The sequence below is a fragment of the Anneissia japonica genome, unplaced genomic scaffold (genome assembly GCF_011630105.1).
Source record: "Anneissia japonica isolate Jap-2015-1 unplaced genomic scaffold, ASM1163010v1 scaffold287834_len5846547_cov211, whole genome shotgun sequence".
Classification (NCBI taxonomy): Eukaryota; Metazoa; Echinodermata; class Crinoidea; order Comatulida; family Comatulidae; genus Anneissia; species Anneissia japonica.
Genome location: NW_022704992.1, coordinates 4,683,431 through 4,697,173, shown reverse-complemented (window position 1 = coordinate 4,697,173; position 13,743 = coordinate 4,683,431). Strand labels below are relative to the sequence as shown.

The 13,743-nt window shown below is 33.6% G+C and overlaps 1 protein-coding gene across 2 annotated transcripts in view; it reads left to right on the top strand.

The window, feature by feature from the left end:
* LOC117105051 overlaps positions 1–8,184 on the top strand; it is a 60,069-nt gene extending 51,885 nt beyond the window's left edge. For both annotated transcript variants that reach the window (XM_033246059.1, XM_033246057.1), the window contains 2 exons: positions 4,348–4,447; positions 7,454–8,184. In XM_033246059.1, the coding sequence (XP_033101950.1) occupies positions 4,348–4,447; positions 7,454–7,534 (181 nt within the window). In that variant the 3' untranslated portion in view covers positions 7,535–8,184. The remainder of the gene's footprint in view (positions 1–4,347; positions 4,448–7,453) is intronic.
* Positions 8,185–13,743: the final 5,559 nt, after the last annotated feature.

Here is a 13,743-nt window from a genome sequence, read left to right as displayed (position 1 = left end):
AAAAAAGAAAAATCATAAAAATCATTTTTGAAATTTACTTGCCCATTTTGAAGTAACATAAAAATTATCAACTTGAACATAGAAATTTTAAAAAATGCATACCCATAAGAACCATCATTTTACAACGAAAAAATGATAGAAACACTTCCAGATACTGGAAGTGTTTTATTATCTTTATTATAATTATCCAGTTAAAAAATCAGGAAATACATTTTTTTAATTAAATCATTTCTATGCTCAAGTTAATAATTTGTATGTTACTGCAAAATGAGCAAGTTAATTTAAAAATTATTTTTTTATGATTTTGGTCATTTTCAAGGGACATTACCGTACATCTTTAACTCAAAATTGCATAGCAGAGTCTACTCAACATTTTTAAAACGGCTACCCAAAACGATAGATACCGTATTAATAACTTATAATTAAAATAGCATATAGGCCTATTATGTTTTTTCTAATAATGACATAATACCGGTACTTAAAATCAGATGATTCTCAAAATTACATAAATGCTCAAAGTGACAAGATACTCAAAATTACAGTCATATTACGAATAACATGACACGGTAGTACTCCGTTAAATGATAGTCCTATAGGCCCTACTACAATGAAATTTAAGATACGAACGTAGACTTTGGTATTTATAAATTGAACCACTTGGAATAACCACATCATAGAAATAGATGATCGTATCAGTGCTATACACTGTAGGCATACGTAGACCTGGAGTAGGTCCAATTTTAGGGAATTAGAGGAAAACATTACTAGGCCTAATGTAGGCCTATGTGTATACCGACCGGCTCCAACAATAAAGCAAAGTTTTAATTTTTTTAACCAATGCAATAGTCATACGTTACATTTATTATCAATAATTTGTTTAAATATACTAATATTTGCTGTTTAAAAACGTAGTGTTATATCTTTTATTTGTAAGGCTATTTTAAAGCATACGTCGAATGTTTACTCATAATTATAAAAAAGATGCGTAGCATATTTTCATTTCAATAATTCAACTGAAGACAAGAGAACAATAAGAGAATTCCAAAATTCAACTACCACCTTAAAAGCGTGTTCAATTATCTTTCTATTTAGTTATTATAATCTGTATTCATACAATTTTATGGTTCTGATAACCATTAACCATGACAATATTCGCCAATCAAGGCAAGACTGCCGAAACCCTCAACACGATCAGAGTGTCACTACGAATTAACACGGCTAATCGTACTCAATTGAAAACAGTTGCAAGGGGGAAATCGATGTAATCAACTATTCGACAAAAGTTTTTAACAGTCAGCATACAATCTACCGACAACACTCTATTATAACTGTACCCGTCCCTCGAGTATGTTTTAGTCTATTGAGGGTAAATAATCGCGATTTGTACAGTTATATAAGGTGAATGACTTCTTTGGCCAAGTCGTCGTCAAATGATGGAATATATTGCATATTTTTGGAAGTTTTAGAATTGATCCGTCGATTAACTTACCAATATATTTATTTTTGAACAATTCGAGAACAATTAAAATATAAAAAATAAGTGAACGTTATGTGTATTTTATTGTTACAATATATTTAAAAAAATATTAATTTATTAATTTTTTTAAAAATATTTAAAATGTCCTCAACAAGAGGGCTTCAAGTTTGTTTACAAAAGTATGAGGCAGCTGAACGTATAACAACGAGACGAGGCTACACTGTCCACACTATCAAATATTACGTGACAAATTATTAATGTAGTATACCCATATTTGGGTGTAATATACCCATATTTGGGTGTAATATACCCACATTTGGGTGTACTATGACAGCATCATGCCCATAAATGGGCACATCGCACAAACCTTGTGTGGACAGAATTTTAAATAAGCTGACTGAAGCGTGTTTCGGTGACTCGATTATCTTCCTCAGCAAATAATATTTTTGGAAGTTAAGTACGCTAACACACTCTAGTTCTAATTACTACTTTGTTTATACGAATCTCTGGGATTTAAAAACAGGGATAACCTGGGATTAGGCATAATTGCAGGAAGACACTAATTTGGCAGCAAAAATAGTACAGAAAACATAACCATTGGTGACGCCAGGATTTGCCCGATAGTGGGCCGATGTCCCCGACGGGAGCGAAGTGTACGGGGCCAGTGGCCTCCCAGAACCCCTCAGAGGGCTGCAAGTTGAGATGCATTTAGATGCTTCAACAATGGGATTTGAGAGGGTAATTTAATCGATTTTAAAGTTACATAATCTATAGACCTGAGAGCATCTACAGTACTTGTTTTTTTTTTCTTCTCGACGACTTGTGTTGAGCTCCTCGATAAGTGAGCCATGTATCCGCGACAAGATAGGTAGACGTTGGGGTGGGGGAGGACACTGTTGAACATCATATTTTCTAATATGCATAAAAGAAACAACTGTATCAAATGTTCTAGCAATTAACACATAATTTGGTCTAATATGTGTATATACTGTACTAAGAAGACAGGCATAGCTAACCGTCAGTTGGCTCCATGTAATGATGTTGAAGCTGTGACGTGAATAGTTAATCAATAAGGCCTGAGCAGTCTTTATTTGAATGTGACGACCATTACCATAACTGAACGGTTATTGAAATCCTTAGACCTACTGTACTGGTATATAAATAGTTACGAAGAAATAAAATAGACATGGTTGAAAATTGACTATAAACTCAGAGTGACTGGATGAACCTTTAACATAGGTACTCTATAATAATTAATCCTCTACATAGATTGATATTGATCAAGACAAGGTCAACATCGAAATTAATAGAATCTAAAACCTCTAAAATGCAAATGAAGCTGGAGTATCTCAAAGGAAGACATTTATTTCAATATTGATAGTTATCTTACTCGCTTGTTTGTCAATAAGTGTGCAAATAGTAGCCTTTAAAGGATATGGACATTTTTATACTAAACCGTCATACCCGTTTATTGAGACATTTACCATATATATTGATATTAACTGTGACATTTTTGGCAATTGGCTTCAAAGCAACGATGTTGGCTTAGGCCTATACTCTCAAAAATTATTACTCAGTATGTGTTTAATATTGAGATGTACACTCTCTGAATATGAATATAAACCTAGAAATGATAAGAGAAATGTGGTTCATTATTTATTCTTCTATTTTCTTTTACTGAAAAGCCTCTTTCACTTGGTGTTGCGGTGTTAGGCAGAGGCCTCGCATCACTGAAGTCATAAGTAGGCCTACAGAAATTTTAAATAATAAAGCATTATAATAATAGTAAGCTTTTATTATTATTATTATTATTATTATTATTATTTATTATTATTATTATTATTATTTATTACTATTATTATCATCCTCATTATTTATCATTATTAATATTATTATTATTATTATTATTATTATTAATATATATATATATATATGGCGTACATAATTCCTGGCGAGTCGCATGCTGAACTTTCCTCGAGGGTAACTTCTACATGCTTCTACAAATACACGCCCTACCTGGCACATACCATGAAGGCTACTGGGTACATGTCACTCACTATCAGTATAGAAACAGAGGTTTTTGTGCAATTTACTAAATCCCACGATTCGATGTGAGACACAGATTCGCTGCAACAGTAACATCTGCACTGTGATATTTTTTTTAATGACGTATTTCAAATGTCGAAATCCATGCTTCTTTTCTCCGATGACTATAATTTGTTGAAATACAGGAAAAGATGACTTGAAAAAATTATATTATATCGATGTTGAATAGAGAATTGAAAGTGTTTAGGGTAGTTTGCATAGACTATCATACTGTACAGAGATAGACATTGTAGTCTAGGGGGGCCTACATTAATTAGTGTACATGATGTTGAATTAACCCTCGATCTGAGTATTGTAATTGTAATGTGTGCCCATCTGGTTTCCTCATCCGGAATGGGAATTGTGATGCTCCAGTTTTAGACAGATTAATCATAGAAAAAGATTGAGTAATCATTTATACATGTGTACAACCTGTTAGACCATTGAGAATTATTCTCTGATGGGCGTGCATGTATGGTTTGTTTTCGAAATGATAACGTCCGACTAAAACGATTATGAGGCAGATCTAATTAGAGTAATTAAAAATGGTCAGTCAATTAAGTGTTTATTAAAACTATTATTATTACAAAAACATATTTGACACTTACTGTCCTCATCTGTGCCGCATTGTCGATACTTCTTTATTATAGGCCTACTTAACTTTGCATTCTATTAAAAATATAGGCCTACTTGACGTCACACTTTTTGCAAATAAGGCCTAAAAATGTAAGGTAAATTACCACTTGAGTTACAGTACCTAAAACATGATTATTCTTGATTTTTAGGTATGACGTCATGTTACAATGCTGGGATCAGGAGCCTGGCAGACGGCCTACGTTTGTGAACATCTTTAAGCAGCTTGACAAGTTGATGACGGAAGATTCAGTAAGACATTTTGTTGATTGTATACGTGTTGAATTCAATTGGTTTTTTTTTATTTTCTATTTTTTTTAAATTGTGTTCAGAGGTATAGGGCTAATGATGGACCATCACCATCATTAGCCCTATACTATCATCGCCATTGGCATCATCACCATAATTTTCAATGTAGTTCAATATTACAGTAGGAAAATTATTAATAATTTGTTTTCCAATGAGGTAAGAACTAGGTAAGCATTTTGTTGTTGAAGTCTTGAAAGAAACATTTGCTCACAGTGTGCTAAATATTTGAATAGTGCTACAAGACATCTAATATTCCTGCACAAATAAAGTGAGTTCGAAAATGGTACGTTATAGGCCTAACTATATAAGCACTATGGAATGAGATTTCGAACGTGATGACCACGCGAATCTTGGACGGATTCACTGCTGGCGTCCTGCAAGATAGATGCAGTCCAAAAACTATGCCCAAGAATTAAGAGGAGAACCAGAACTCAACGCTTATTTTGTAGACGATTATTATGTGACGTCATTATGCTCTAGATCTTGCAGTATCCATGCAATCGAAAGCTACCTATTATGAGGCTATCCGCGTTCTAGTATAGCCGTTCACCTCTTCAATAACAGAATGATTGGGGTTAAAGATAATTAATTACCATGTGAAAACATGAGAAAGTTTAAACTTCAAATACAGTGCATAGGCCTGTATGATAACTGGCCTATATAACAGAAATAACATATCCACTCACATATCATAGCAATCTGGAACACAGTCATATCATGGAGGAATAAATAATAATTATTTATTCCTCCACGGTCATATATACTTCGGATGTTATAAAACAACACGACCACGCTGCATGTAATTGTCACACTTTTAAAATTTTCCACAGAAGGTAAACTTATCAAGAATCATTTCGAAGTTATATCTGAACTAACCATAAATTATCATTGCGTTTACAGGCTAAGGGGAGGACTGGGGCTATGCTTATTTCTATATTAATATGTTTGCGGCAAAACACACTCCTATCAATCGTTTCTGAAAAAGAATGCTAGTTTTACGCGTAATTAAAACAATAATTACATTTTACTCACAAAATTTTCAGACTTTCATATTCAACGAATTATAAACAAACCCGTAAGCATCAAGCAACTGTTAACATTTTGGGAAGGGTTTAAGGAAACAAGGGGCAGGAATGACACGAAATAATCATTTCCCTTGAGAGCTGGAGTAGTGCATATTTTCTGTTTATTCCTACGTTAATATATTTAAAAAGTAAAGACACAAATCTACATATTTCCGGGGAACGTGTCGCAGGCTAGATACAGTCGTTACTTTAGATGTGCTTGGGCTTAACTGGGTTGCATGCTGCTAATTTGTTTGACACGAGGAATAGAAAATCTGTGCCGAAATGACATACCTACCCAAGGGTATTTAAAGTATAGACTACTTCTGCTTGATAATTGAATTTGTACAAATATCAAAAACGCGAACAAGTTCTGTATCGTTAAAACGACGTTAATTCTTGATGATGTCTAAATCCAATTATTCATCTCCTTAATAGTTAATTTTAATCACCGACCAACTATAACTGTTAAAGATTACTGTTAATGCAGGGAGATGGTTGATGCATACATTATAGTGATTTCTTGAATAAGTTATCTTACGGGCACATAAACTACTGTATTTGTCAAAGATGGTAGCCACTAGTCAGGCTCGTAAAAACTCCGAACGCTTGCGAATTATACCTCACGGCCTTTATGCAGAACAGCAGTTATTTCCGATGCGCTTTAAAATGACATCGATATATTAGTCCTGTCTCTTATCCACATCTAGATGTGTATAAGAGACAGCTATATATCCTACGAACATGGCATAAAGCATAGGGCCTATATATATGCATTGGCCTATATATATGCATATATATATATATATTTGTATATAGGCCTACATATGTATATATATATATATACGTATATATGTATATATACATAGGCCCCTACATGTATATATATGCTTATATATCCTATATATGTATATATATATATATATATATATAGCCTATATATATAGCCTATATATATATATAAATATATATGTGTTAAACTAACTATAAACATGGAGGAAATATTAATTAATTATTTCCTCCTTCGTATAAACAATTAGCAAAACTAATCGAGAATGCGGTACGGTAGTCACATTTTTCCTAAAGGCCAATCACTTCTAGGTAAATTTCATTTTGATTTATGATTTAGATTTAACATTAATTAATGACATTAGTTTGGTGAGGCCTTTACTTCGTTTACAAATACTGTAGGCCTAATAGTGTACATTGTCTTTGTAAGTAGGGCTATGTATATTATACAGACCATTTGAGAGCAGGTAGAAAGAGAAAATAAACGAAAAGAAAATAAAAGTATGCTCGCCGTAACACTTTAAATGACATACCTACCCAAGGGTATTTAAAGTATAGACTACTTCTGCTTGATAATTGAATTTGTACAAATATCAAAAACGCGAACAAGTTCTGTATCGTTAAAACGACGTTAATTCTTGATGATGTCTAAATCCAATTATTCATCTCCTTAATAGTTAATTTTAATCACCGACCAACTATAACTGTTAAAGATTACTGTTAATGCAGGGAGATGGTTGATGCATACATTATAGTGATTTCTTGAATAAGTTATCTTACGGGCACATAAACTACTGTATTTGTCAAAGATGGTAGCCACTAGTCAGGCTCGTAAAAACTCCGAACGCTTGCGAATTATACCTCACGGCCTTTATGCAGAACAGCAGTTATTTCCGATGCGCTTTAAAATGACATCGATATATTAGTCGTATCAAGAAGTCGAGGCATATAAAAACTCATCACTTCAATAAAGTTCATGTTTATTAGATCAAAGGCCACGCTGTCTTTTTCACTATCAATAAAGTATGATTGTCATTTTATTTTAAAGGATACTTTCTTTTCTTTTTCATTTTTTCATTTTGTGTTTCCTCTCCAGGACTACCTCGTACTGGATACTAATGAGCAGGCAGTTTATGATGACCTGAATCAGGCTAGTCTTGACTGGGAGGTGAATTGAACGATAAACATGCGAGTGATTCACCAACAAGCCCAGTATTTTTCTCTTCATCACCAAACGTATGGAATCCGGTGATAAGCCTATTTCATCACCAATAATTTTCGGTAGCTTTAAGTTCTCTCGACGATTTTATTAGAGTTTTTCGTCAAACTACGTCTGCCAATTCGGAAGAAGCTAGGGTTAATAGGTAAGAAGTTAGACCAGGACGCAATATTGAAGTCATTTCGGTCTGAGCACGATTGTAGGCCCCTTACATGGACTTTTATTTGCAAAACTGCTAGGCCTATCTGTTGATATTCTGTCCCGGTACTCAGATACACGAACCCATATACGAACAAACCACAACAGATACATACAGAGGTATAGGGTTACTTCGACGAGCAAATTGACCAGTAGTCTAAGTCCGTATGATTATGATGTACTAGCTTAAAGAGCGACATCCAATTTGTATATTTGAACTAAAATTAATATTAGGCCTCAGATTGTATCTAGAAACATTAGGTGAGCAGGCTAAAGTATCAAATTATAAAGTTTTTTTGTGTTTTGTGTAAAGAACGTTAGAATAATGTAACTAAATAATAATAATATATAATATAAGGTAACATAAATGATTTATTTATACATCTTCTAATAAATGTTAGATCCCGGTACGGTGCAAATTAAAAGTTTCGTTTTTGCGTGTGCATATACACAACATACCCCTATTCTAAACCTCTTACATAGCAGTCCTTACCAAACTATCACGCGCCCATTAACATATTGACACTATCATCTAATACTCGTCTGGAGAATACAATTCTCCTTCAACTTTAGATATTATTTTTTTTAAATAAATTGACATCACATAGGCCTATACACGATTCTGGAAAAGTAAATTAGGCTGAATGGGCACTCGGTCGAGTCATTTGATTTTGCGCGCAATCAGCAAGAGTCAGAAACAATACTAAATCTCCTTTCCCTAAGCCTAGCAATAACTTAGTTTATGAAATATCACATTATTTCATTTATTGAAGAGAGCCCCTAATACCAACCTACCTTAGTAGTACTACCTTCCAACCCTCAAGAATATTCTGTCACTTTGTGTGCAATTGTCCATCATACAATAATTTTTAGTCCAGCTTTACCTGCACCCTTTTATGTATATGAATATGAATATGAATATTCTATGAAAAATAAATAAATGACAGGCCTACAATTGTAGACATAATATTATATCTGTCTCTTATACACATCTAGATGTGTATAAGAGACAGGCCACCGTCTTTTGAAAGATAGACACAAAAGACAAATCGATAAATCACATGAACTACAATAATGTTTCTTCCTTCCCACTGCAGTAGAAAAATTACATATGAGTGATGTCCCGTATGTGACTGAATATTTGATTTAATAAGCTCAAACGCGAAATAATAACAACTGAATCTTATATCGTCCATCATACAACCTCTCGGTTTGTCTTACTTTTAAAAGGAGTTTTTGCAATTATCTTTGCTCATATTTTGAAGGTTGATAATTACTCTCATGATCGAATAATCAAAATTCACGATAGATGTATTTTGTTTCTACTCATTGAGTCATTCATTAGACGTATAACAGGCCAATATACAACTTTTACCTTTTCATTTCTAACGTACTGCAAACTGAATCTGGATGAGTAGCCGTTTAAATTGGGCATACATCTTGGCTCAATTCGTATCTATATCAGCATAAAGCAATCACCACATCTGACAGAGTTGTTAAATCAAATAGTCCTTTTACGCCTTTGGTAAAATTTAGGAACGATGCAAGTTCAATGTCACGTGACCAGCATATGACATAAAATAGGTAAAGCCCCGGGGTTACGAAATACTGTCATTTACTGTTGATTACAAGAACAGGATCTGATTTACTATAGATAGAGAACTGCAATACAATAGTATATCAGATGAAACATAAATCGCGTTAACTTTAAAGTACTCCAGAGTGGTAAGAATAGTACCGGTAAGGATTTTCTTCAAAGAATAAAATTAACTATAATAATGTAAACAAAATATTGATTGTTCAAAGTGGAAAGAAAATTATGCTGACACTAATTATGCGAGTTACAATTATAAGGCAAAAATTGAACAAGTTGATCTGGGTAAACAGTAATGAGAGTTACAAACTTACAGTACAATTGCAAAATAGTCGATTAAGCAGAAATGGAACCGTTAATATTTAAACTATAATGTTTATGAATGGGGCATCGCTGATTAAAGAAAGCCGGAACGTCTAGACGTACGCTGCATTAAGAAAAGTATTTTAAAATTCAGTTTTATGTACGTCGTTATGTGGTTAGAATGTTCCTGGCAACATCTTCACGGATCGTCGAGTTTCTGACAGAAATTTCCGCAACGACATTTCGATGTTCACAGAAAATAGAAGCACGCGGTTAGTGCAGAAATGAGTTACACATTTTTAAGCAAAAATTGTATAGGGTAGCACGGAAAACTAAAATAAAAAAATACTTTAGTTATTTTGGTCAATTTTGTATCAGAAAAAATGTCCATGACTCGGCAATATCTTTGTAACCACAAACGAATGAGAAACGTATTCTGAAAAAGTGTCAACATATTTTATACCAAGAAGGCCTATTACTACTTAATGAGTGTTTATGGATTTTTGTAATTATACTTGTATGGAATCGTTGCTCCTCAAATCAAAACAAGAAGGGATTGCTTTGCTGTATCATGTTTAGTGAGAAAAGTATTTTCGAATAAATTATCATATTACTCTAGACTAGGGGAAATGACGACTGACTTGATTTAATACTATTTTGAATCGTTACCATTATCGTTACCATTATCACTATAATTCACATTATCACAACATTATTAGGTCTCATTATGACGATGATGATAATGATAGGACTAATAGTAATACATATAATTTAAACGTTATACATTATATAATGTGTAATGTAATTGATATGTGATTATTAATAATAACAAAAGCGATGATAAGGACAATTTTTCAACGCATTCATCTCAAGGTAAATTGTGCATCACAAATTCCTATATCATTTTATTGTTTTCATCATCATCACACCATCATTGTCATTATTATCATTATAATTATCATAATCATCCACCATCACCATCACTATTATTATCTACATAGTTATCATTATTATTAATATTATAATTACACATTATCACCAAGGTGATGGACAGCAACAATGATAACAATAATAAAACTGTAATAATGACAATGTCGAAGAATAATAATATAAATAATAAAAACGTTAACGTATTGCTTACAATCAATATTTTATTATTATTGACCGTAATAATAACGATGAAGATGATATTTTGGCCTTCCCTTTAACAATTTAAGTAGTAACTGAGTGTGTACAAAATAAAAACATATGAGCAACAGATATCTAGAGTAAACATGTTTATTTCCATAAGTGATCATATTCTGGACCTAAACCGAAAATCAGAAATAACCGGGATACTGCCCGGTTAGGGGTAGCTTTTACTTCAGGATTAGGTTAGTTTATGGTTACGACCGTACATCATGCAAGGGATCCATAACGACATGGTGTGGTGGCAGGAGTTGTATGGGCCATACTCCAGGGTAAACCCCTACTGTCTCGAAAGATTTACACTTTGGTTCTTTGAAGTGAACCTGCGCCAATTGTGTACACTACGGTTTATAGTCCTTATCCGAGATTTCTTCTACCACCAGAACCATAGTCATAGGCGAGCGTGCCGTTCGAACCAGCGCCCATATTATGGCTGCAGGTTGTGGCGCTTCTGCCTTATCCGCTCGGCTATTGTCGGTCGTATAGATTTGCAGCATCTTTATTTTATTTTTTTACCCCAACAATGGTGGGATTGCGGCGCCTTATATACTTGCCCATCCCTCTTCCGATTTTTTCCCCAATTTTATCCTATTTAATGACTTAATGTCAATTTAAGACACTTTAAAATGAATATTTGAAGTGTTTGAACGATGTTTGCGGGCATTTGCTACATTTTTTTCTGAGGTGCTGAGGTATTGAATGTCTTGTCAAATTAAGACCCTTTGAATAACATTTGTTAAGGTCTGAACGTTATATTTTCGAGTTTTTCGAGTTTTCTTTTTTCATCTCAGCCCCATGGTCGGACTAAGTACGGTACCCTCCTGGTAGTTGGGCCCTCTGAAAACGCTAATGCCCTCCCTTTCTAATCAGTAAGTCTATAGTTACGGGCCTGGATTAATATGATAAATGATGATGATGATGATGATGATGATGAAAATGGCGGTGGTGGTGGTGATACTGATAATGAGAGTGATGATGATGGAATTATTAGGCCTACCTATTATTAATGGTCCAGCTATCCAGCTATAAATAATAACAATATATACGATAATAATTATAGGCCTAATATTATTAATATTTTGTAAAGCACCTTATGATTGTTATTTAGAATTGGGTACTGTATTGTATATTAATCGTAATCGATTGGGCCTCCCCAACTCTCCTTCACACATAAAGTTATTGGTATTCGTTAGGTGGAATGTTAGCTTATAGTTAGATAGGCCTACATTCAATATCCTACTACGATTCCAGACAAAATACGGTATGAAATACATCACTCCAATAAATCATTTCTATACATCTTGTCATCACAATAGTTGAGCTATGTTTTGTGAGGTCTTGAGTTGCTCCCTCCATGCTCCAACCAACAGGTGTCCCCAGTCGGCGGCTTTGACGGGTTCAAGCAACATAGATACACCGTATAATCAGGCTTATTTATCATAATATTTTTGTAACTGGAGATGCCATCAACCCTAATCAAGAACTATAACGATTGCATTACAATTATTATTATTATTATTATTATTATTATTATTATTATTATTATTATTATTATTATTATTATTATTATTATTATTATTATTATTATTATTATCATTATTATCATGATCATTATTATTATTATTATTATTATTATTATCATCATTATCTGCCGATATCCAAACTTGATTTAATTTTATCTAAGTAAACATAAAGTACTTGCATCAATTACTGAGGCTACGTTCAGACTTGGAGATGAGCCAGGCTTGAGTTAAGCCCGGCTTAACGCTAAGCCCGGCTTAACTTTGGCAGGCGTTCAGACTAGCGGGATAAGCAGGCGCGAGAATTTTCATAATAATGAATCGTACCAGCAAACGTGTTTCAAAACATTGCTCGCGAAACGTACGCTCGCTCACAGCGTAAGTAATTGAATTCTGATTGGTCATTTTGTTACCCGAAGTCAATGCAAGACCCCTCGCAACGATTAAACCCCGGCTTAAAAAAGTTAAACACGGTGGCACGCCAGGCCGCGATTTTTTTCCGTACGAAACATTTACATGAAAATCCACTCGGGCCGTCTCGACTGAATCGACCCGAAAATCTCATCAGAATTCAGGTCAAAAGGTCATCCACAGATAAACGTCTACAAAACAACGTTTTGTAGAACGTCGCATGTCTAATTTTTGAAAATACATTGATGTTACCATGCTAATACTATGGGTCGTTTAAAATAACTGAATGAATATAATATTTGATTGAGCTGCATGAGTAATGAAAAGTGTTATTTTAAATTGAGTTACATACTGTGACAATTTTTATTTTTTAGTTAGGTCTGGGTTTTACATAATTACCTAGGCCTACTAATTATTTAAAACATACACTTTCTGGGAACACAGAGACTAAGGAAAAGCGCGTTTCTCGGGGCGTTTCTTCATCAAATGAAACAGGGTGACAATTATTTTCAAACCAAGAGCTGAGAATAGGCAATTCTAAAATACTGGATGCCATAAGACCTGCCAAAATGGCAGAGCAACAGTGAATGTATAAAAGAGGCCTAAGCCTAGTTATTAATATCAGGCATAGGCCTAGTAATCTGCAGGTTCTTGATTACAAGGCTAGACCAAGTTAACAAGTTAATTACATGTAATGAAGAAATGATTATTATTATTATTAATTATTATTATGTTACTAAAGCCAAACTGTAGGCCTACCTTAAGGGGACTTAGAATGGACGAATTAGAGAGCAATTAAAAAATCGACGTTAAGTGGAAATGACAAAAAATATTCCCTTGGGCTAGTTATAGGCCTATTAGATAGTATGGTTCTTCATTACAAGGTTTAGTCCAAGGTAATTAATGCTGAAATTATTATTATTATTATTATTATTATCATTATCATTTAAAAA